General features: G+C 44.1%; 1 protein-coding gene across 1 annotated transcript in view; it reads right to left on the bottom strand.

The window, feature by feature from the left end:
- ITGA8 (integrin subunit alpha 8) overlaps positions 1 to 22534 on the bottom strand; it is a 142230-nt gene that overhangs the window by 81836 nt on the left and 37860 nt on the right. The window contains exons 9-14 of the mRNA XM_066629122.1: positions 22331 to 22374; positions 19954 to 20010; positions 19468 to 19520; positions 15900 to 16105; positions 13102 to 13293; positions 3055 to 3100 (exon numbers count right to left, since the gene is read on the bottom strand). Of these exons, the coding sequence (XP_066485219.1) occupies positions 3055 to 3100; positions 13102 to 13293; positions 15900 to 16105; positions 19468 to 19520; positions 19954 to 20010; positions 22331 to 22374 (598 nt within the window). The remainder of the gene's footprint in view (positions 1 to 3054; positions 3101 to 13101; positions 13294 to 15899; positions 16106 to 19467; positions 19521 to 19953; positions 20011 to 22330; positions 22375 to 22534) is intronic.

Here is a 22534-nt window from a genome sequence, read left to right as displayed (position 1 = left end):
TTTCTGTATTAGTGCATATCACAAACAGACAAATTCTTACATGGAGATGCATGCATAGTGCCTACATCAGGAACACCCTGCTTTGGATGTTAAATGTGTCACTAATATTACTTGGGTTTATTCATATGATTAAGATCTCAATACACAGAGAGGCATACGTAGGGTGCAATCCTAACCTGCACTGGAACAGGCGGCCTAAGTGGCATAAAACCAGAGCAGGTTTGGAGGTGGTTGTAAGGGTATTTATCCCCTTACACCAAGTAATGCCTCAGCCACCCTTATGGGGCTATTTGGATCTGCACCTGCAATTTTGCCTAACCGCCCTCTCCCACCTCCTGAACTGGCCTGCCCAGGCTAGCACAAACTTACCCTATCTGGGCACAGGGTCCAGCTCCGCTAGGCCAGTGCACATCCATGGCTGGCCTAGCCTTCTCCTCAGTAGTCACAAACATGTTTTATGGCACATTCATGACACTGGGGAGCTTGTGCCAACAAGGGACTTGTGCCAACTCAGGGGGTTGGGTTAGGATTGAGCAGTTATGGTGACAAGGTTCTTATTGAAATAACGTGTGTGTGTGTGTGTGTGTGTGTGTGTGTGTGTGTGTGTGTGTGTGTTCTGTTTTCCTCCCACATATTATTTATGTATATTATATACGCATGCATTATTATCATGCACTACTTTCCACAAGGGCCCAAAGTCAAATTTGTGAAATGTAACATTATGCAACTCTAAATGTTTTATACTTTTAACATACAATTAAAATACTACGGAAGGCATTCAGGCTTACTCTTTCTCTGCTGCAAGCAACTCTGGATGGTACCCTATAAAACTGACTCTGTTAGAGAACCCTCAGCAATCAGCTCAATATTAAAACTTGAAGAAGTTTCAAAATGGCTTCAACACAAAGATTTCAGGTGCCCAGAAATTCTGTAAATCCATTCCAAAGTCAAAAGGTCTTGCAATGACTTTTGAAAGATGGGAGGCCCAGACTAAGGTAAACTTCATCTTTGAGAAGCACCTTCCACTAAGGTAGGAAAAAAAAAACCTGCTTTATCCTGCCACTGATATCACCTATGCAGTGGACAGGGTTTTTAGGAAAGCCTCCCTACTAACTTTAATTATGCTCTCACACACTCTCTTTTCTCTCCCTGCTATAACTCCAGTGGCAGAAACTGAAGACTGTATTCTGCTGTTGTAAATCCCTTCACATGCTGGTCTAATCCTGGACAGAACTGGGCTCTAAGCGAGTTCATGTCTGTGTGTTCAGTCAGTGCACTGAAGATCAACAGCAGGCCCCACCACCTTAATGACACTTCCTCTACCCTGGTCATATCTAATGTTTGGATGTCTGAACGGGTCTACTGTGTAGTCTTTCAACTCTCTGGTTAAAAAATAAGATAATATTCTGTTTTTGTTTTGTCACATTTTGTATCTGTGTTTCATATGGTCCGGCAAGGGGAAAGGAAACTTTGAAAAGCTGCTCTATGATACAAAGTGACCGATAGATCTGAAGCCAAATGGTCTAAGGAGCCAAAAAAAATGACCGTAATAGAAAAAGCAGCTGGAAACAGACTCAATGACAACAAAGCTGCAATTTACTTAAAATATCTCCAAGTTACTGCTGGCAATTAATTGGATGCCTTTCATTCAGAACTCTTTAGAACAAAATTGTCTAAGAGGAAGAAGATGATAAGCAAGTATAGGGGTCAAATCCAAAGACCACTGTAAACAGGCCCAGGCCAAGATCTGGCAAATGTCACAGCTTGCCTCACCTGGCAGTGCAAAGTACAAAGGGCAGCCTCTGTTTCTGCAGCCGCTACCATCCACCTCCACACCGCTGTCATTGCCAGACACTCTGGTCCATCACTTTCCTCTTCTCCACATTTTTTTTCTTCCTCTCCATTCCCTCCTACTTTTTGAAATCAGGGAATGCAGGAAGAGAAGAAGGACTATCACAAATGGCACAAGCGGGAAGACAAGCAAGTAGGCAGGTGGAAAAGTATGCAGACTGATTGGCTGGAGGTGGACTGAGACAGAGGCCCTGGCCAATCCACTGCCAGAGACAACTGCCTTAGGACCCGATCCTAAGGACCCAGTGCTGGCCCTCTGCTGGTGCTGAGTGTTGCAAATGTGCCGTAAGGCACACCTGCAAGACTCACTGATGGATCAGCGCTGGTGCTGGCTCAGTGCAAGTCCATGCTGAGCCAGTGCCAGCCAGAGGCCCATTGCATGCCCCTGGACCTTGTCCCTTGCTCCAGATGGCGGAGAGGTGAGTTGGGGCAGGGGGAGGTGTTCTGGGGTGGAAGGAGGGCGGGCAGAGGAAGGGGTGGGACCAGCAGAGCTCTGGTCAGCCAGATCCAGAACCCTGCTTCAGGCTTCCTGGCCTGACATGGGGCCTCTCAACTCTGCATTGGCTAACTAGCCAATGCAGACTTGAGCAGTCCCACTGCAGGCCAGCAATCTTACCCAGGGAAGGGAATGAATGTCCCGTTTCCCTGAGGAGCCGCCGGCAGCTGCCTGGCAAACGCTGGATGCAGCAGCAGCCATTTTGGCACCACTGCTTCTCTGGGTGCCAGGCAGTTCAGGATTGGGCTGTCAATCCACCTCATGGGTAGGCTGGCCCTGACTACAGCTACAAATCTAATATAAGACAGAATAGGAATAAGACAGAATAAGACAGGAATAAGACAGAACATAGGAATAAGACAGAACATAGCTGCGTTTTTGTAGCTCTTCCTAGAGCAGACCGGGTAGACTCCTCAGATTGATGGACAAAAATACAACACCCAGTTAACTGCTTCACATAGCCCACTTGCAGCTGAAACTGTAGTATTAGTTTTTCCAGCCCAGTTTAATGTAATTTTGCTGTAACTATTCTGAAGTACTTGATCTGGCTTCTCAAAATGAAGCTTTAAAAAAAAAAAGTTGTTGGTTAGGCTAAGAACTAGACTACAAAATTGGTCAAACAAAGAACTGCAGACAGAATGATTTGGCAATGGCAGAACAAGTGTTTATGCAAAAAGTGTTATAAAGCACAAAAGATTCACACATACCTATAAAGCACTACTCGCCCAGCTCCAAATGCACCCACAATTAAATCTGTAAAATAAAAAAAAATGGAAACTCAGAACACAGACACAAAACTATCTGAATGTTCTTCCAAACTAAAATACTTCTATTGTCTTGCAACGTAACTTCCATGAGTTTCTAACCAAGGAACAGGGTTTTCCTGTCCTGTGGGCTGAAAATCAGCTTCCGGGGATTGAGCCCCTCAGATTGGTCCATTGGGACTACACAAAAATTACTTTATAGAGGATTTGTTGGTGCTCATCAGGGCATATCCATTAAACACAGCTGAACCTGCACAAGGTGCTAGTGTGCCCAGATACTTTGCACATCTGTACGGCAAGTGCATGTATCACAATCAATAAAGAGAAAAGTTTCAAAATTAGCACAGCTTATTTCCCGCCTTCATTTCTCTGGATTTGTTTACGAGCTCCTGGTTGTGCAGGAAAGTGCAAAGCAGAAACATAGTAAGCTTCTTGCAGGCTGTTCTAAATCCCTGTAGGGATTTTTACAATTGAAGAAGGTTCTGTCTTTCAAGAACCACAACATTTCAGATGGATCTTTTATGATCTGGTATCACATTCTGGCCTCCAGTTTCCTCCCACGCAGGCTGACAAGCAGCTCCTTCATATCTCACTTGAAGGGCTGCCAAAGAGCAGGTGGAATAACTTGGCTAGGCTTGTCAGCTGCTTCAAGGTCTCGCCGTTCACGGTGCTGGTGGCCTCGAACTGGAGACCTTTGGATGTTATCTTCAGGCAAACGGAGGCTCTACCCTCTAGACCAGACCTCCTGCCCAACAACTCTGCTGTGCATGAAGGATAGGTCTGACATCACTTTCATTCCATCCTTCTTCCAAGGAGGTTAGGGAGGCATGTGAGGCAGGGCTGAGACACAATGAACAGCCCAAGATCAAGATAGGCCCAAAACCTATGCATGTCTACTCAGAAGTAAGTCCCACTGAGTTGAATGGAACTGGTTCTCAAGCTAGCATGTATAGGACTGCAGGCGTACAACCCAATCCCTTTGGGTGTGTTGCATTGCCAGAACTCACGGGGTAGGGTGTAGACTTGGGTAGCGATGGGCAGGGTGTCAGGGGCAGGAAGGGAGGTAGTTAGCAGCAGCAGTGGCTTCACCAGTATCCTATCCACCTTTCCTGGCTTTGATCCACCAGGTCCACTAAGACTTGTGCCAGCAAAATAGCAGGTGCAGGTCTAAGTAGAGGCTTTCCCCAGGGCAAGGAAACAAACTCTTCCTCCTTTCTTCTCCGCCTTTCTGCCCTTTCCTCCTCCTCCTCTCTCTCTCACCTCTTCCCCCTCTTGCTCCTCAACTCTCTGTCTCCTTCCTTCCCTCCTCCAGTTTTCTTCCCCCCTTTTCTGGCCTTCTCTCTTCCATCTTTCTCCTGCTTTCTCCTGCCTGCTACTCCTTCTCAGCCCTCCTTATAGAGGCAATCCCTGCTGACCATACCCAACTGTTGGGCAGTTGAGTTGCCACTGCCACTCCAGTGGCTGACAGCACTGGCCGATGACAACATCAGTCAACTCCATCACAGAGCAGCAGCAGCAGCAACCAGTCCTGAGGGCCTGTGCCCAATGCAGCTGGCTATAACGATTCAGGTTTTTCTTTCTTTCTCCTCATTAACGGAACAGACACTGTACTTTCCATTAGATTAAAATGAGATTGCAGCTGAGGAGACTGGTTGGGGAAGGGCACATGCACTGCAAGTTGCGAACTGTTCAGCCAAGAGGGTTCTCAGCAAGAGTGCATATCCCCACATCTGGGTTTTTGAGGAGGGCAGCTCAATGCCTTTAACAGACAGAGAATGATAGGGTCTATATAGGCTGCCTGATTCCCTCACTATCAAAGGCTGGCTTTGTCTAATTAGGCTGGTCTCTCTTGGGGTTGTACCGGGCGCTTGTAAGTTGACTTTGAAAACAATGGATAACAAGCACAAATAAATGGATTAAATTAATAATGAATCAAATCTGACTTGAATGGAACAAATACATACATACATACATACATACTTTGATGGTCCATCCTCATTGGCAATCTCAATGAAAACGATAGAACATGAAACTTTAATTTTTTTCACACACATCTACTCTTGCTTTACAGCCAGTTAGTGCCCAGTTCATTTGCGACCGAAATAAATAGAAGGTTCCCCTTTTGAATCTTCAGCGAGGGATAGTTTTAAACTTCCACAGCGCCAAATTCATTAATGAGGTTTACAAACATTTTATGATCTGCACAAGAAAATAATCAAAATCAAATGTTCCAGCTATCTACATTATTTGAAGTCTGGCAGCACTCTTATCCTAAAAATAGAGAAACACTGAGTCATGCATTCATATGTCTTTTGAGAAAAATGTCACAGATACAGTTTCCTAGCTAAAAGCAAAATGCTTGTCAAAGTATACAGAAATTTTTCAGCTGAGAAAAAAAATCAGGCTAAATGTATGCATCTTTTCCAAATGAAACTTTGAAGAAAAAATCATTCCGGTACTGAAGGATATAATTATACCATTTCATTTACATGACTTTTTTTTTTTTAAGGAAACAAATCTCTGTGGCTTTGATTTAAGGAAACACTTGTCTATAAATCTACTGAGATATAGCTGTAAGAAACTCCACTGGACTGGACATTCCAAAACTGAATTCCATGGATACGCTTCTACTTCCTCAAGGGAATAATCATCTGCTTTCTAGATAGGTCATGAATAATGCTGGCCAGTGCCCATGGGGGATGCGACTTACTATTTATGAAGTCTTGGACAACTTTCTTTTACTAAGTTTTGCTCAAACAAGGTCCCAAGACACTTCATCTACAGATAGTACAGGCAAGGGATACCTTCAATCATCTTCTGCAACCCTGGTTTGTTGACATAGGGTCAGAACACGTAGTAATGCTAAGCCGACAGAGAGCACCCCTGTGTACTATATTCAAGTAAAAAGGAAACACAGATAACATAGGAAGCTATCTAATACTGACTCAGACCATCAGTCCATCTAGGTCAGTATTGTCTAAATTGGACTGTATCCTAAACTTGGTCATGACTAAGTTCCGTTGATACACAAGGTCCCAAGTTCAATCCTGGGCAAAGCAAAGGAGAATCTTCTTTGAAACCCTGAGAACTCCTGTTAGTCAGGGAGTTGGATCCTAAATTTAGTTACGATTCAGTCTTGTTGAGGGCATACAGCAGTGGATCTTGCAATCCACCACCATAAGCCCAATTCTGGGGGCAAAAAAACAATGCCACCATCGTTTGTTTTGGAACTGCTGGTGAAAACAGCTATCAGCTTCATGTGCCCCCATAACGGACCCAAAATCAGAGTAGGCAACGTCCCAGTGGAGACAGGTTGTGGGCAGTTTGGAGGAAGGGTGGGGTATGGAGTGGGGAGGGGCAGTTCGGGGGGGTGTCCAGTGGCAGCAGCACATACTAGGACGCTATTCTCATTTTCTCAGCCCGACACTCCCTTGGTCTCTCCTTGGACTTATGCTAGCAAAATAGCTGGTATAACTCCAAGGACAGCCTGACAGCCAGTCAAAACTACTTTTACTTACCTCTCCCAGCCTGGCTGGACACCTCCCCAACACTGCATGCTGTGCAAGATCTGTCAGCACAGCTGCATGGCAAAAGATGGTGGGGATACAATTGGGCTCTTAGTCATGGCTAAGGATGCTAGTAATGACTGGAAAATGCTATCTGTACTCACTCTGTTACATATCAGACCAAAGTTGGCTGGATCTGGGTCAGAATGAGTGGTATATGGAAGCTTTCCCAGTTGGCAAAGCTACTTTCCTTGACCTGGGAAGTAATATTACCTGAAGGACAGTTATGGACCTGGCCCCTTTGGTATCTTCGAGCACAGGTCCGCAATGCTGCACCCCGGCCCAGATACTTACCTAGCCATCAGTCTTCAGGATTCTGTTGTGTGGTGTTCAGGACAGCTTGGAAAGTTTTCTGATGTTTCTGACATGGTCTTAAACAGAACTTCCAGTTTCCCAAAAGTACTGCTTAAGACCATGTCGGAAACCTCAGAAGGCTTTCCGAGTGGTTCTGAATGCCGCACGGGATTTCACTTGCCTCCAGAATGGCTCTGGAGGGCAGGTGGACATGGCACGGTGGCAGAGCGGCCCCAATGGGGCCTGCAGGTGTAGCGCCTGGGGCTTTTGCCCCCACCCCCACCCCCAGGCCCGTAACGACTGGAGGACATGAACTCAAATCACCTGTCCATTGCTGGCCCCACTTCCACTACAGCTCCATTTTACAGAGAATAATGGTTGTGACTACCGGTAAGTTTTTCCCATTCACTGATTCGCACATTCGCAGCAACGTAATGTTCACCACACAGTTCCCAAAAGTAGAAATATATAACCATTTCAGTTTACTATGAGGCAAACTCTTAAGATCTTTGCGAACAATTTAGCAACGAACTGGAGACAAACCTGTAGCTGATTACTGGCACCAATTTATTTACCTTGCAACCACAAGAGGTCGTAGCAAAAGTGCTTCCTTGCTTCACTTTCTTTTCCATTCCTTCTTTCCCTGCCTGCCTTTGTCCTAAATAAATCTCTAGAACTGATCCTATAATAAAATAATCACTTAGTTGACATCTCTGCAGGTGTAGAATTGCCGGCAACTGGCTTGCATTGCTCTAAAATCCTTCTATTCTTCACAATGCCTGCTACTAAGCAGTTGAAAAAGTTCCTTTCTGCTGTAGATCTTGATGCATTTAGCAGATGGAACTGTCAACAGTATTTTAAGACGACTAGGCAGGATTATTCAGGAATTAGGGGTGTTTTCCATCCCATTTATTATTGTCTGTTGTTGGAGAAGACAACTGCCTTCTTGAAGTTCGGGCTGCATATCCTTGGTTAACAGGCAGCACACTTTTTGAAGAAAAAAAAAGTTAATTATTTTAAGTTAAAGTGCTTGTAAGACACGATCAGATGTCAGCCACTATCTTAGATGAGGGGGTGCCCTTTCATTTTGCACAGGAGGGGAATCTCCCTCAAGGTGGCATCTGCTGCAATTTAAAGATGCATCATTTAAAAAAAAAGAAAATTAAATAGGTTTTTAAAAATGTGTTTATGTCATAAGCGTTTGTATTACAGTTTAATCCATTAATCAATTAATGCTATGTGACAAATTGGCTACGGTTTCTTTGATCAAGTGACTACCCAGCTGAAAATATCATTACAGTGGTTCACAAACCCTACGAACATCAGTCCATATTGGTGAAATTCAAGTTAGAATCAAGCATGAAAGCCTAAAATGGGACATAAAGACACATCGAGTGGACTGAGATGTGCCAGCTCCAAGGTTTGGGGGGCCTCACACAAGTCAACTTTGGTGGGATCCCTAAGCCTGGATGAAATGGAGCAGGCAAACAAAGGATTGTCTCACATTGCCTCAGACATTCTTGGATACTCAGTGCAAACCGAAAACAACAGCATTTTTGTATTGCTTATTCTGGGATTCTGGGAAACATAAAAAAATAATAGCTCTTTCTGAAAAATTTTATCCAACTAACTGCCCAATCCTATGCAGCGTTCCAGAGGTGAAACATGCTTTGTGGCATCAAAGATGTGCTCTAGAAGCATACTTAGCTGTGTGCTTCTGGACCACCACTACAGATGCTGTGGAACCCCCACATGCGGTGGTGGGGAGAAGGTCCATCAGCCTCCGTAACTCAGTGGGGTGGGTGTAAGGGGACAGGGGGTGGGCAGATCAGTGTGGAACAGGGGAGGGCCGGGGCATGTTAGAAGCAGGAGGGGATGGCACCTGGTGTCAGTGACTTGCACTGGATGCTATCCCCTCTGGAGTAAGCCAACATGCCCCCTTTGTCTCGTCTAAAGATAAGAGCTAAAAGAGCTGGCACAGGCTGAGGAGATCCATGGGCGGTAGAGGGCCTTAGAGAGGGGTAAGAGAAAGTATTTTCAAACTGAATCACACAGCTAAGCATGCTTCTAGATCAGCATCAGCGATGCCGCAAAGCTTGCTTCACCACTGAAACGCCGCATAGGACTGGGCAGTTAGCTGGATTACATTCTTCAGAAAGAGTTATTATTTTATAAGTTTCCAGAATATGGAATAACAAAATGTTGTTAATGTAACAACAAACCATCATTTGTGGTGAGCAGGTGTGACCCATGGTTTATGTGCCTCTCCCTCCTCTTCCATACTACTTGGTACATCATTAGAAACTTCTGTTTGTAGTTTGCAACAAACCACAGTTTCCTGCTTCATTCACATATGGGAAACTGTACTTTGCACAAACCATAGATAACCAACCAGCATATAAAACCACTCTCAAACACACCGATCTGGGTTGGCTCCTCTTTGGCTTCTTCTTCTTTTTCTTTTTAAAGACAGAAGCACACTAATGTTAGCAGCACCAGGTGTTGTTTAAGCCTAAATCGGCCAAGCTTGTTCATGCCTTTGTAGTATGAAAACCCTATAGAAGGGATAAAACATATATTTTAATTCTCCTTTCCTCCCTTTTTCAAAGTCAATACAGATGTTAGAAGAAAACTATAACACTGGCCAGCTGGATTAAGACACACATACACACAAAAAAATCAATGAAACAGTCACAAAACATAAACTATCCCAAAACAGTCATACAGTAGGTTAGCAGAGCACAGTGGCAAAGATATTCCAAGATGTTCATCCAGCATTGTCCCATTAATTCCAATAGGGCTTACGCCAGCAAAACAATCTTAAGGGTTCGACTACAGCAGTTCTACTGTGTGGGTTATGTTACAAACGCAGAGAGCCCTCTCAGAATCCCGACAAAGAGAAATGATGCTGCCTGCCGTATGCATGATCCCAGAGGAGAGGGGGAAATGGAGAAAATCAAATTAAAACGATGTTGTGCATTTAGACTACAGATGGTGTTGGAACACTGCCCCAAACTGGATAAGCTCCACTTCAAAAATAAAGAGTGCAAGCTGCAATCATGAAGCAGTGTTGATAAATACCAGATGACATCAGTAATAGATTAATTGTTAAGGGAAAACATTCAGAACCAAACTAATTAAAAAGAATGATCCGGGCAAGTGAGCAGTGGAGGAATATCTGCAACCAGAAGAATGCGTGTCTTTTTTCGATTTCTAGCAACACAGGTAGTTCATCTTTAAATAACATTTTTCCTAACTAGTCAACGTGATGCATAGGCTAACTTACTAATCGGTACACCAATCCTGCAAAGTAGGCTGGCATTATGATTACTTCTGGATTATGGATTGTGTTTGGGGGGAGGCTGAGAGGTATGTCAGAATGCCAGGTGCAAGGGAGGGCACCAGGATGAGGTCTCTTGTTATCTGGTGTGCTCCTTGGGGCATTTGGTGGGCCGCTGTGAGATACAGGAAGCTGGAGTAGATGGGCCTATGTTATGTTCTTTACACTCTCACATAACACCAGAACCAGGGGACATCCACTAAAATTGGGAGGGTTAGGACATACAAAAGAAAATATCTCTTTACTCAGCGTGTGGTTCGTCTGTGAAACTCCTTGCCACAGGATGTGGTGATGGCGTCTGGCCTGGACGCTTTAGAAGGGGATTGGACAAGTTTCTGGAGGAAAAATCCATTTTGGGTTACAAGCCATGATGTGTATGTGCAACCTCCTGATTTTAGAAATGGGCTATGTCAGATGCAAGGGAGGGCACCAGGATGCAGGTCTCTTGTTATCAGGTGTGCTTCCTGGGGCATTTGGTGGGGCCGCTGTGAGATACAGGAAGCTGGACTAGATGGGCCTATGGCCGGATCCAGTGGGGCTGTTCTTATGTTCAGTAGTTGCTGGGGGCCCAATCCCATGGTTTTCCCTGCCAACACATGCAGCCAAAACCAAAACAGGCTGTGCTGCATGCTGTGGTGGAGAGGGTGATCGGGAGGCTTGGAAGGAGAAAAGGAAAGTATTTTCCTATTTTCCACCGTAAGCCCCTCAACTGCTAATGGGTCTCCTCGGACCTGCACCATCTCTTTAGCTGGCACAACTTCAAGGAGACATATTGGGCATGTTGGCTTGCTCTGGAAAGGAAAGCATCTGGCACAAGTTGCCCATGCCGGCAGCTACCCCTCTCACCTCTTACGCACCCCACTCCCAGTTATGCCCACCCCTGTCCCATTATGCCCATTTCACCAATATCAAAGGGCCTACTTCTCCCCACCACCGCACGCAGGATCTCCACAGCATCTCTGCTGGTAGGCCAAGTGCACAGCTCTGTGCACTTCTGAATCACGTTTTGCAATGGGCATAGGGTGCACCCCCCTGTTAGTTCCAGAGGGAGCAATATTGCCTACGATTGGGCTGCTAAAGTCACTCACTGAGCCCATAACTCAACTGATAAATGAACCAGGAACCTCCAGTCAATACTCCTTCTATTAGCTACGATGCTACGCCACCTTCCAGTGAGTTCATTGCAATTGGGAACCGATAACAATTTTACATTCACACTGAAATTAACCATATTTGAATAACTCTTTAAGGCTGCAATTCTAAACACAGTTTAGGTCCCATTATACTTAATGGGACTTATTTCAGAGTAGACATGTATTGTAGGTAAGCCAACTGCAATTACAAAAACTACAAGCCCTTTCATCAATAAAGCAACAGGATTATAGATGATAAGAGCAACAGAATTTCAGAATTTCTTCTGTTTCTGAACTGTAATTTGCTAATTGTAGTGACAAATTTATGTTTTTTATAGCCAGTTTGGGAATTTCCATGATGACGACATGGGAAACAAGTACATCAAAGTCCTTTACAGTCTTAAACCAGAAACCTTGTGGAGCAGTACCTTCCCCTTATGTTCCTTCTCACTATTTGAGAACAGGAACAAAAAACCCTTGGCAGTTCCATCATTGATCAGGCTGATGGCTACTGCTTCTTTTCTGATGGTGGTTCCCAAGCTCTGGAGTCACTCACTAAGGTCCCAGGGATTGGGACCCTGTTTGCTAGAACTAGTGTTCCAGCAGTGCAAGGTCTTTTACGGCAATGTGAAAACCACGCCAATGTTGCAGGGAGGAACTGGTGGACGATGTCAGTGGAAGGATCTTATCCCCCATTTTTCTACCTATCCTGCTACCTTTCTCTCCTTGGACATGCACCAGCAATATTGCTAGTGTAGATTCGAGGACACTCATAGGTGATCAGGCAGCCTACCAGGGTGTAAGTAAAAATAAACTGAACTAGGTATCTTTTTCTTCCCTCCTGCAGGCTGATCAATACCCACCCCCATCATAGCATGCAGGGCAGCCTCCGTTGGTGTGATTTCATTCTATAAAATGATGGGGGGTAGGATTGGGCAGTAAGTCCAGTACAGCTGAGCTGGGGCATTGCCCCTTTAAAACAAGATATTAAAAACCTTCTTGCCAAGTAACAGCCCAATTCTATACTCAGAAGTAAGCCCCATTAGGAAAGTATGGATAGGATTGGGCTGTAAATCTTTTATGACTAAGAGTTTACTGCCAGATCTTGGGAATGGATGGGTGTTTGAAGTCTGTCTCTGTTCTAACATATTGTTATTCCAGTAATTCTATTGGCATCGTGTGTTCTTTTAAATGTAACCTGCTTTGAGAACTATTTATTATTATTATTATTAACTATTGAAAAGCAAGGTATAAATTTGCCAGATAAATAAATACAATCAGAAGGGAAGCTGTCCAATGGGCAGATAAATAACTCTTTGTTTCAGATTTTTGACAGGGAACAGAAGCGTTAAGACCTAAAAATACAAAAGAAAAGAAAAAAAGCACACACCCACACCCCAGTTCAGGTGTTTGATGTTAATCTAACTGTTTCAATCCTTCTTCTTGCATTTTTTACTATTCCTCTTGAGAGGAAAGGGAGCATTTGTTTTGTCCAACTTCACATTCTCAGGGAAGGAAAACCAGACCTTTTCACACAAAAGCTGTGTCTATTCAGTGGTTTTTTTTTACCTCTGTCTTGCAAAAAGAACAGTTTAGAAATTATGCTTTTTCCAGAGAAAGGAAGGATGAAATCCTCTCTCTTGTGGAAGAACCTTACCTGGGTAATCATTCTTGTCTATGTCTGAGTCTCCTCTTAGTGTAAAACCAAATCCCGCAGGCACAGACTGGGAGGCCCACATACCACTGAGAACCTGGGAAGGGTTAGGATTTAACCCATTGCTGACTCCATTGTAAATGAGCACTTTCCCTCTTCTATCTTCTCCTGCAAACGGCACACCAATCGCGATGTCTGCAATAGAACAAAAAGAAATAGCAAAATTACACTGACAATTCAACCAATTTATCCTTGTGGGAAGAGAGCACAGAGCATCCTGTTTTAGGCAGTATCAAGCCTAAACAGGGAGAGGGGCAATGTTTCACAAACATTTTTGTCCCTGCAACAGGTACTCCCCTTTAGTAATGCAGTGCCAATGGACAACATGTAACTAAATGTGGAGGTCATCCATGCACACTGCATTACTTAAGAGACTGTACAAAGGAGGAAGGTAGGGGGCTGGGTTACCTCCGTCCATGCAGTTTTGGGAGGAATGCTCCATACATGGGTTGCGGGGGATATCAGTGGGGGCTTTGGGTGAGGCAGTGGATCACCTTGGGCTATCCAAGTATACTGTAAGGTTGCTCTACTATGAGGAATCTAGGAGCTCATTCTGTCTGCTTCCTTCCCAGAGCACACAGCAGCTGTGGAAGGTCCTCCTCTAGACCAGGACTGCAGCAATGTTAAACTCCCACCTCCTTTATGACACTATCTTAATTTCAGTAGGGCTCCCTGTGACTAAGAAAAAAATACAGATACAGCCAAACAGTATGTTTAAAATCAAGTCTGGTTTGGCCCTGAGATCAGTTGGTTGACCTGACCCAGTGAATTCCTCTGATGTTCTTATAAACTCTTCCATATCCATGTTTACTGAAGTATATTATGGATCTCCCTGTACTGGACTTCCTCAAACTTAGATTGTCTACTTCTCATGAACAGCAGCTGAGGTGGTAAGCCTGCATCTAAACTGTAACACTTCAGACTGCAGATGCAGAGCCCATGAGCCCCTATTCTTATACAGAGAAAACGAACATGATAAAGTAAGGTTAGGCTAAAGCCTTCTGCCTGGTACTGTATCTAGTTTACTGTGATGTCTCACTCTCACTCCTGCTTGCACCACCACCAGCAGCCACATAAACTGCTGGAAAGAAGAGGGAGCTTGGAAGATTGGTTGGCAGATGGGAAGGGATTTGACAGCTACGGGAGTAAGGATACTGGAATGAATAGCATTCATTAGTTGAGCCCCAATTCATTGGTTCGTCAGGCAGTTGGTTGAGCCCAAATTCAGACAGGCTTGGAAATAAGCCGAGCTATTTCATGATCATTTTGGAAAGCAGCTCAGCCTATTTCCAAGGCAATTTAATTTGGGCGGGGCGGGGGGGGGTAGATCAGCCATCATGGGTCACATCCAGTGTTCCCCAGCCATCCCCACACCAACTCTCTTCATTGACTGCCATTGTCAGAAGTAGTTTTAAATTTTGATTTTTGAAGTTCCTATTCATTTCCACTCTATTGAAATGTCTCCCTTGCGCTCTTTTCCTTGTGAGTTACGAGAACAATCTTCTCATTCCTTTTGCTAGGCAAACCTCTTTGATAACATTGCAGTCACAGGCAGGAGACAGAACTCAGTGGCAGAACACATTTAGAATACAGGTGGTGCCAGGTTCAGTATCTGGCATTCCCAGGTAGGGTAGACAAAAATTCCTGCCTGAAACCAAGGAGAGCCACTACCAGACAGTATCAACAATACTGACCTAGATGGATCAATGGTTAGAGGTGTTTGAAAACGGTATTATTTACCTTACTCAGAGAAAAGCCCATTCAGAAAGATTAAGGGACAAATCCTATCCAGTTTTCCAGCCCTGGTGTAGTGGTGTCAATGGGGTGTGTGCTGCATCTTGTGGTAGGAGGGTAGTTATGGAACATTTGTTCCCTTGCCTTGGGGTTGTATTGCTGCAGCACCAGCGCTGTTAAGTTGGATAGGATTGGGCCCTTAGGCTGTAACCCTATTTTACTCACTGGAAACAAACACCTTTACCAATGATTTGACCTGGTATAAGGCAGCTCCCTATGTATACGCCTATATTTTATTGAAAAATAGTATATAAATACTTTAAACAATGATGATAATGCATTTTGACTTGATCAGAGGGCATAAGAAACCGATATGGGCAGTCATGCATTTAAGCTAATGTGGAATTTGATCTTTAGATATCAATGCCCTTTAAGTTTTTCCAGGACAGAGGGAGTTACATTCTTGACGCAAAGCACAGCATTCATCATTTGATTACCATATAAAATATGCTTAAATAACAACATCCCACTCATGGTGACTTCAGAAAAACCATAAAGCATATGAAAAACCATCACCATGATAAACAGAAGTGATGGTGTGAAGCATGCGTTGTAATAAGTGCAATGTGAAGTTGCGCACTGCAAAGATGTGCTCCCTCTGCCTTTTCCTTGGCAGCAATAAAGCAAATAGAACCATCCTCATGTTTAGCTACTCTTGCAATTTGGGTAGCTCCTCTGAGATGGTTCCTCTAAGGCAGCAGTTCTCAGACAGTAGGTCCAGGACCCACCAGTGGATTGTAAACCAAATTTTGATGGGTTCAAAACTGACAGGGCAGATGGGGCTATGTGCATTAAGGGTTAAACAAGCTGCTACATGAGGGGGGGAAAACCATTGCCCAACCACCATTATAGCCACACCCCTTGGAATTTCTAAATCTGGCAGCAACCTCTAGGGCCTCTAAAAAAATTGAGAACCACAGCTCTAAGGAAAGATATGATGGAATTACCATTAAATCCATCCTGGTTTAGGTCTCCAAGATGTGCAATGGAATTCCCAAATCTCCCAAACACCTCAGTGCCAGAGAGTGTCTGCGCATCCCTGAAGGAGAAGGCACTCTCTTGCAGGTATAAGTACACCTGCCCGACTTCCTTAGGGTTGCTCTCAAATTCACGTTCCATGAAGAGAGGAGCACCAACTAGGATGTCATCCAACCTGGGGGGAGAAGGAAACACACAAATGGATTGGTCCAAAATCCAATCACTTTTTTCCATAAACATAATGTTTGAAACATACACACGCGCGCGCACTGAGGAGGAAGGATGGGCACATAAGCCTCTAGGTCACTGCATCCCATACTAATGTAGATGAGAGCCATTTGCAGAACTACCTTCAGCCAATCTTTATTGTAATTTTCATCACTACAGCTCCCACAGCAAAAGCGGGAAGCCATGGTTTAGTCTGAATGGCAGCTTGCCTTGCCAGCTGTGGAAACTTCAGCTGCAAAAATGGAAAAAACAGCCCCAATTGCATGTGTGGTTCCCTCACACGGAGTGTGGCCTTGCGTGAAAAGCACCAGATTTGTTGGAGCTCTTCTAAATCCATTCTTCTGAGAATCTTCCCTATTTTTTACAGGTCAGTCACAGAAATTGCATACTGTCAACACATTGTTTGCCTTGCACTGTGCTCCAATTAAACACTGAAATTCCTAATACGGCATTTACTTTCCTGCAGATATAATGCAATTCCTAAAAACTGGCTTGTGTTGGTCTTATATTCTAGGAAGGGTATTGCAACTCTCTGCCGCATACAAGCCCATTCAAGCCCTGTTCCAAACACATACACATCCTAAGTCAGCGGTGCTCAAACTGGTGGGTCGTGACCCACCGGCTCGTGTTAAGTTTCCCCTGTCCCTTTAAGGGGCAGGAGAAGGGGAGAGGGAGCAACGAAATCCCCAGGACTGTGTCACGAAGGGGGTGTTTGTACTTAGTGAGGGCTGCTGCAAGCCGCAGGAGGTGCAAGAAGTCCTGTGCAGCCCTCCGTAGGGCTCCCCAAGGCTTAGAATGTCAGAGAAAAACAACAGGAAACCACTTCCCGTTTTGTAGTCGCAACCAGGAAATGATTTTGGATCGCCTTTCTCCAACATTCTAAGCCTCGAGGAGCCCCACAGAGGGCTGCATGGGGCTCCCCACATCTCCTGCAGCTTGCAGCAGCCCTCAGTAAGTACAAAGGTTCCCCTTCGTCCCCTTTTGCAACATGATCCTTGGGATTGTGTCGCTGCCCTTGCCCCCCGAAAAGACTTACCTTGGGAATTTTCCTCCCAAAAAGTTTGAGAGTTATTGGACCTAAGTTCTCGGAGCAACGCATCTGAATTGCAACAGGAAACAATGGCGAAACAGCATTAATGGCTGCTGTGACATGGCAAGCACATTATGCATGGGGGAAAATGCAGGCACTGAGACTGCGTCCTCTGATTTTAGGACCCCTGTGTCCACAGCGACTCATTAGCCAGACTGTTCTCACCAGTGCTTAGGGTCTTTGCTGTGCTCTGTTTTCTGTGTCTCGGTTCAAATAACAAAAACAATGATGTCAGTTTCTCTTCTCTTTGTGCCCCCTGGCCACTTCCCTCCTTCAGCACAAACTGCACATGGGGAGTTGTATGTTTTAAAACATCTGTTTGTAGTAGACGTTTTTAAACCAGGGAACATTTCTGCTTGTCTGCAGTTATAAATAGTTCGGTTTCTGAGCCAAACACACAAGCTGAAAAGGCACGGGGATTGAGGAATAATGCTGCAGTCCAAACCCTTCGATCCACAATGGCATTTTACGGCTGTGTTGCTTTCATGGCTGAGCCACGATCTGGTAGGGACCATCAATCAAACAATTTGTTTATTCCCGGGCACGATTCCTTCCATTTGAATAAAACAGCATTCAAAAACACCCACTGACCACCTGCTGAAATGTTATACCATTTGTTGCATATACTGTCCGTGTTATGCCATATTAGTTGTAGGCTGTTGGGTGGTTCGCAGTAGGCACATTGGGAAGCATCAAAAGGTTAGGCCCTGAGCATGTGAAGTTTTGATATGGAACAAATAAAAGACTGCTAATGTGTTTTTATTGGACCTGTGGTTTCACCCTCACATAAATAATGCAAATCTGCTCTACAAATGTTGTGCATAAATCTTGTTTTCCTCCTGGCAAGGCTCATTTCAATTACTGGTGTCTATTTAAACATTGCTAAGCAATTGTAGGATGACCAATGCAAGAGATACAGTGCACTGCTAGCCTAAAACCAGAAATCAATCCAGAACCTCTCTCAGGTTAAGACTAGAGGGGAATAAATCTATCAAAAGAAATAGGTTTTGGACCTCTTCCTTCTGACCACTCCCACCTCCAGCCACATAAGAACTTCTTACAGATTTCTCATGGCCTTGTTTGCCTCAATGGTTGTTAGTCAAGTTTCTTGACCTTCCGCTCCCTCCAGATTTGAACAGATTTCGGATATGTGATGAACTAGTCAAACCAAGAGGTATCCACAGAAATGGGAACACAGAAAGACGCTTAGTGAACTGGGTTGAGATTAAGGGAAGGAGAAACTGCAATGAGGCTTTTCATTTAGGAATGTTATCATGATGCCTGTAGGTTGGCTATTTTAAAGTTTATACCTGAGATTTTCATTATAGCATTTCTCCTGCCTTGAGGAATACAGAAACAAATACCTAAACAGATAAAAGTATAGTGTTTTCAGAAAGCGAAGCCAATTGCTAGAGCTCAATAACTTTTTCTTTGTTTAATTCAAATTTTTTTTAATTGACAACTGTATAAGTTTAAGTAGAATTTTGGACATATTTCCAGAAGTGTAGCTAGAGGGGGTGCAAAGCACTAAGTTTTGCAGGAACCCTCTTTGCAGCATGCAAGTTGTCCCTCCTCTTTGGAGCCATTCCAGGTAGCGGGAGCAAAATGGAAGCATTCGCTTCCCTGCCTCATAAGAACATAAGAAGAGCCCTGCTGGATCAGGCCAAAGGCCCATCTAGTCCAGCTTCCTGTATCTCACAGTGGCCCACCAAAGACCCAGGGAGCACACAAGACAACAGGCACAACCTGTGTCCTGGTGCCCTCCCCTGCACCTGGCAATCAGAGGCAGCCTGCCTCTAAAACGAAGAGCTTGCACATACCTACTATGACTTGTAACCTGTAATGAACTTCTCCTCCAGAAATTTGTCCAATCCCCTCTTAAAGGCATCCAGGCAAGATGATATAACTACTTCTTGTGGCAAAGTGTTCCACAAACCCTGAATTTGCCTCCATTTCACTCCCATCACCCGAAATGGCTCCAAAGGGGAAGAGTCGCTTGCACACTGTGGTGAGGCTCTTTGCACAACTTAGTGCTTTGCACCCCCTCTAGCTACACCACTGCATATATCCCACTCTGCTGCACCTCCCTCTCCCCATTCCATTTTAAAGAGTAAATAAGAGACAAACTACATAGGATGTTTAAATTATTATTAACCCTGCTAGGATTACTTTAAAAAAAAACAAAAAACAGCCAGAATACGTAGTAGTCATTAACTTACCCATCACCGTTAACATCTGATACGGCAACAGTGTACCCAAAGTAAGATGCCATCTGTAAATAAAAGAATGCCCTTACTGGTTGCATCATGTATCTTTTTAAAAGTTCTGTTCACATATTGCAAAATTCTATCACATCCGAAATAACACCTAAATCGATTTTATCCTGCAACTGTTTGGATGGCATTACATTCATCATCTTGGAATGCTGATATGGGCAGTGGTGTGGCAAGAAAGGGTGCAAAGCACTAAGTTTTGCACAGACTCACTGTGGCATGCAAGCAGCCCCTCCTCCTCTCCTTGGGGGCCATTCCGGGCACGGAGAGCAAAACAGAAGCATTTGCAAAACTTAGTGCTTTGCACCCCTTCTAGCTACACCACTGGGTACGTGGCTTTGTAAAATGCTTATCTACTCGGTATCATTCCAATTTTAGTAAATATGCTGCCAAAGCAAGCATTTGTTGATTTGTATTATTGAAATCCATTACCTGTTCGCCAGTGAAATTCTGAATAAAGGTCAAATCTGTGGAATTAAGAATTGAAACCTAGAAACAGAAAAAATATAAGTATTTCAGTCAGTTATAACCAAGTCATATACAGTGGTGCCTCGCATAATGAAATTAATTCGTTCCGCGAGTCCTTTCGTTATGCGAGTTTTTTGTTTTGCGAAGCACATTTTCCCATAGGAATGCATTGAAATTTAATTAATGCGTTCCTATGGGCAAGAAAAGTCAAATTTGGTTTACAAAGTGTTTATTAAGTGCTCTTTAAAGGCATACATACTGTACCGAGGATTTCAAAAACGGGGGGGATGCTGAGTGGGGAGCTTGAAGGCTGTAATCCTGTGCACACTTTCCTGGGAGCAAGCACAATGGGACTTACTTACATAAACTGACATGACGATCCTCCCCTTACTAGGGTGAACGGGATCATAAACTGACATGAAGATCCTCCCCTTACTAGGGTGGACGGGATCATAAACTGACATGAAGATCCTCCCCTTACTAGGGTGGACGGGATCATAAACTGACATGAAGATCCTCCCCTTACTAGGGTGGACGGGATCATAAACTGACATGAAGATCCTCCCCTTACTAGGGTGGACGGGATCATAAACTGACATGAAGATCCTCCCCTTACTAGGGTGGACGGGATCATAAACTGACATGAAGATCCTCCCCTTACTAGGGTGGACGGGATCATAAACTGACATGAAGATCCTCCCCTTAAAACAAACCAAAACAAAACAAAAAATTCGTCTTGCGAAGCACGGGTCATAAAAATTTGTTGTGTGAGTTACCAGACTTCGCAAAACGCTTTCGTTCTGCGAGTTTTTCCGTGCGCGAGGCATTCGTTATGCGAGGTACCACTGTACTCAGTTTTTAAACATGTATTATAACAATTTCACTGATTCCTGATTCTCAAGGATCATCCAGTGTAATCCTCTGAGATGGAGAATACGTTGTATACGTAAATTATATCACTTTAAATGGCTCTTTAAACTTTTCAGACAAGGATATTTTACAGCTTCATTAAGCAGGTCAACCTTAGCCAAACAGCATACCTTGTCTCCTAGTAACCTAACCCTACTTTTGTACAGTTCAAAACCATTGGCTGTGCTGTACAGCACCATTGTCTTCTAATCCCTTCACACTGTTGTATCTAAACCTATGGCGCAATGCTAAAGTGCTGGTGCACTGACGGAGCACACACTCCGCTGGTACATGCTGTTGCAAAAGCCATAAGGTGCTTTGTGACAGTGTAGCTAATTGTGGCACTGGTGGGAAGGCCTGCATCAGCCTGCCAATGAAAGGAAGACCACACGTTGGAGAGGGAAGGCCCATGCCAGGCAGTAGAGGGATGTAATGGGATGGGGGGAGGGATATGACGGGGTCGTACATTGGGCATAGGAGGGGTTGGGATTGACGGCACTGATGCACTCCATATCCTATCCCCCTTCCCAGGCATGATTTGCTGACACAGGTCCACTCGGACTACCACCAGCAAGAACAAGCTATAGGGGGCAACAAGTTGAGTTTGATACAAAGTGGCCAAAATTGTGAAAATCTTGGTATGTACGAATAATACCATCATGTTATGCATCATTGGGAAGGTAATTTAATGCAGAATGCAATGAAACAGACCACATTGGAATATCTGTGTTCTATCAAACGTTATAGCCAGTTAAACTAGAAAATGAAAACATAACTGCTTTATGGAACAAAAAGTGGATTTCTTGAACTCAAAACTGACCTATGACACTGATGGTTCTGAGAGCCAATGAGATGTTATTATGATACAGCATGGAACCAATAAGGTGTTATATGAGTCAGCTCTCATTTCCATCTATCATAATATAGTTGCTCCTGCTAACTGAGTAAAGAGGCACTTTTTCAAGTGGTGCTCCTATTATATTTACCAGGGAGAAACTGTCCCTCTTCACCCCAGCACAGTGTCTCTAACCAACAAGGGGCACACTTTTGATTTATTTACTTAATTAAATTTGATTTTGCTGTGGAGGGGGAACTACAAAATCCTCTTTGACCCCAGGTAGCAGATAGATGCCTTAGCTATGCCATTGGCTGGGAGAAGGCGGCAGAGCAAGTGGGTGCTGTGCTGTTGGGGGGAGGAGGCAGATTTCCCCCCAATTTTCACTTTTTAAAAAGCCCAGGCATTATGTCACTTCCAGTTGTGACATCACTTCAGGAGCATCATTTTGAGCTCTGCACTGGGCAACATAATCATTAGCAACACCACTGACACCAACATATTATTTTTTGGTCCTCAGTGAGTAGGAGATCACAAATTAATCTTAGGCAACTTTAATTGGTTAGGGAAAAATAAAACATTTGGTACACTACATACATAGCCAAAGTTCTGTGCACCTCTTGGAACTCCAGCAACCAGCTCTAAAGAGAAATTAACACTCTGTAAGTTAAGGCAATAGATACATAGCAATAGATAACCCCTACACCTTGAGTGGATACCAGTCCTATTGGGCACATCAAAAACATCCAAGCATCTTGAGATGTTTTACACCAACAGTTTAGAAAGGATTTGTTACTAGAT

This window comes from Tiliqua scincoides, chromosome 5, assembly GCF_035046505.1.
Source record: "Tiliqua scincoides isolate rTilSci1 chromosome 5, rTilSci1.hap2, whole genome shotgun sequence".
Classification (NCBI taxonomy): domain Eukaryota; kingdom Metazoa; phylum Chordata; class Lepidosauria; order Squamata; family Scincidae; genus Tiliqua; species Tiliqua scincoides.
This window is presented reverse-complemented; position numbering and strand designations above follow the sequence as displayed.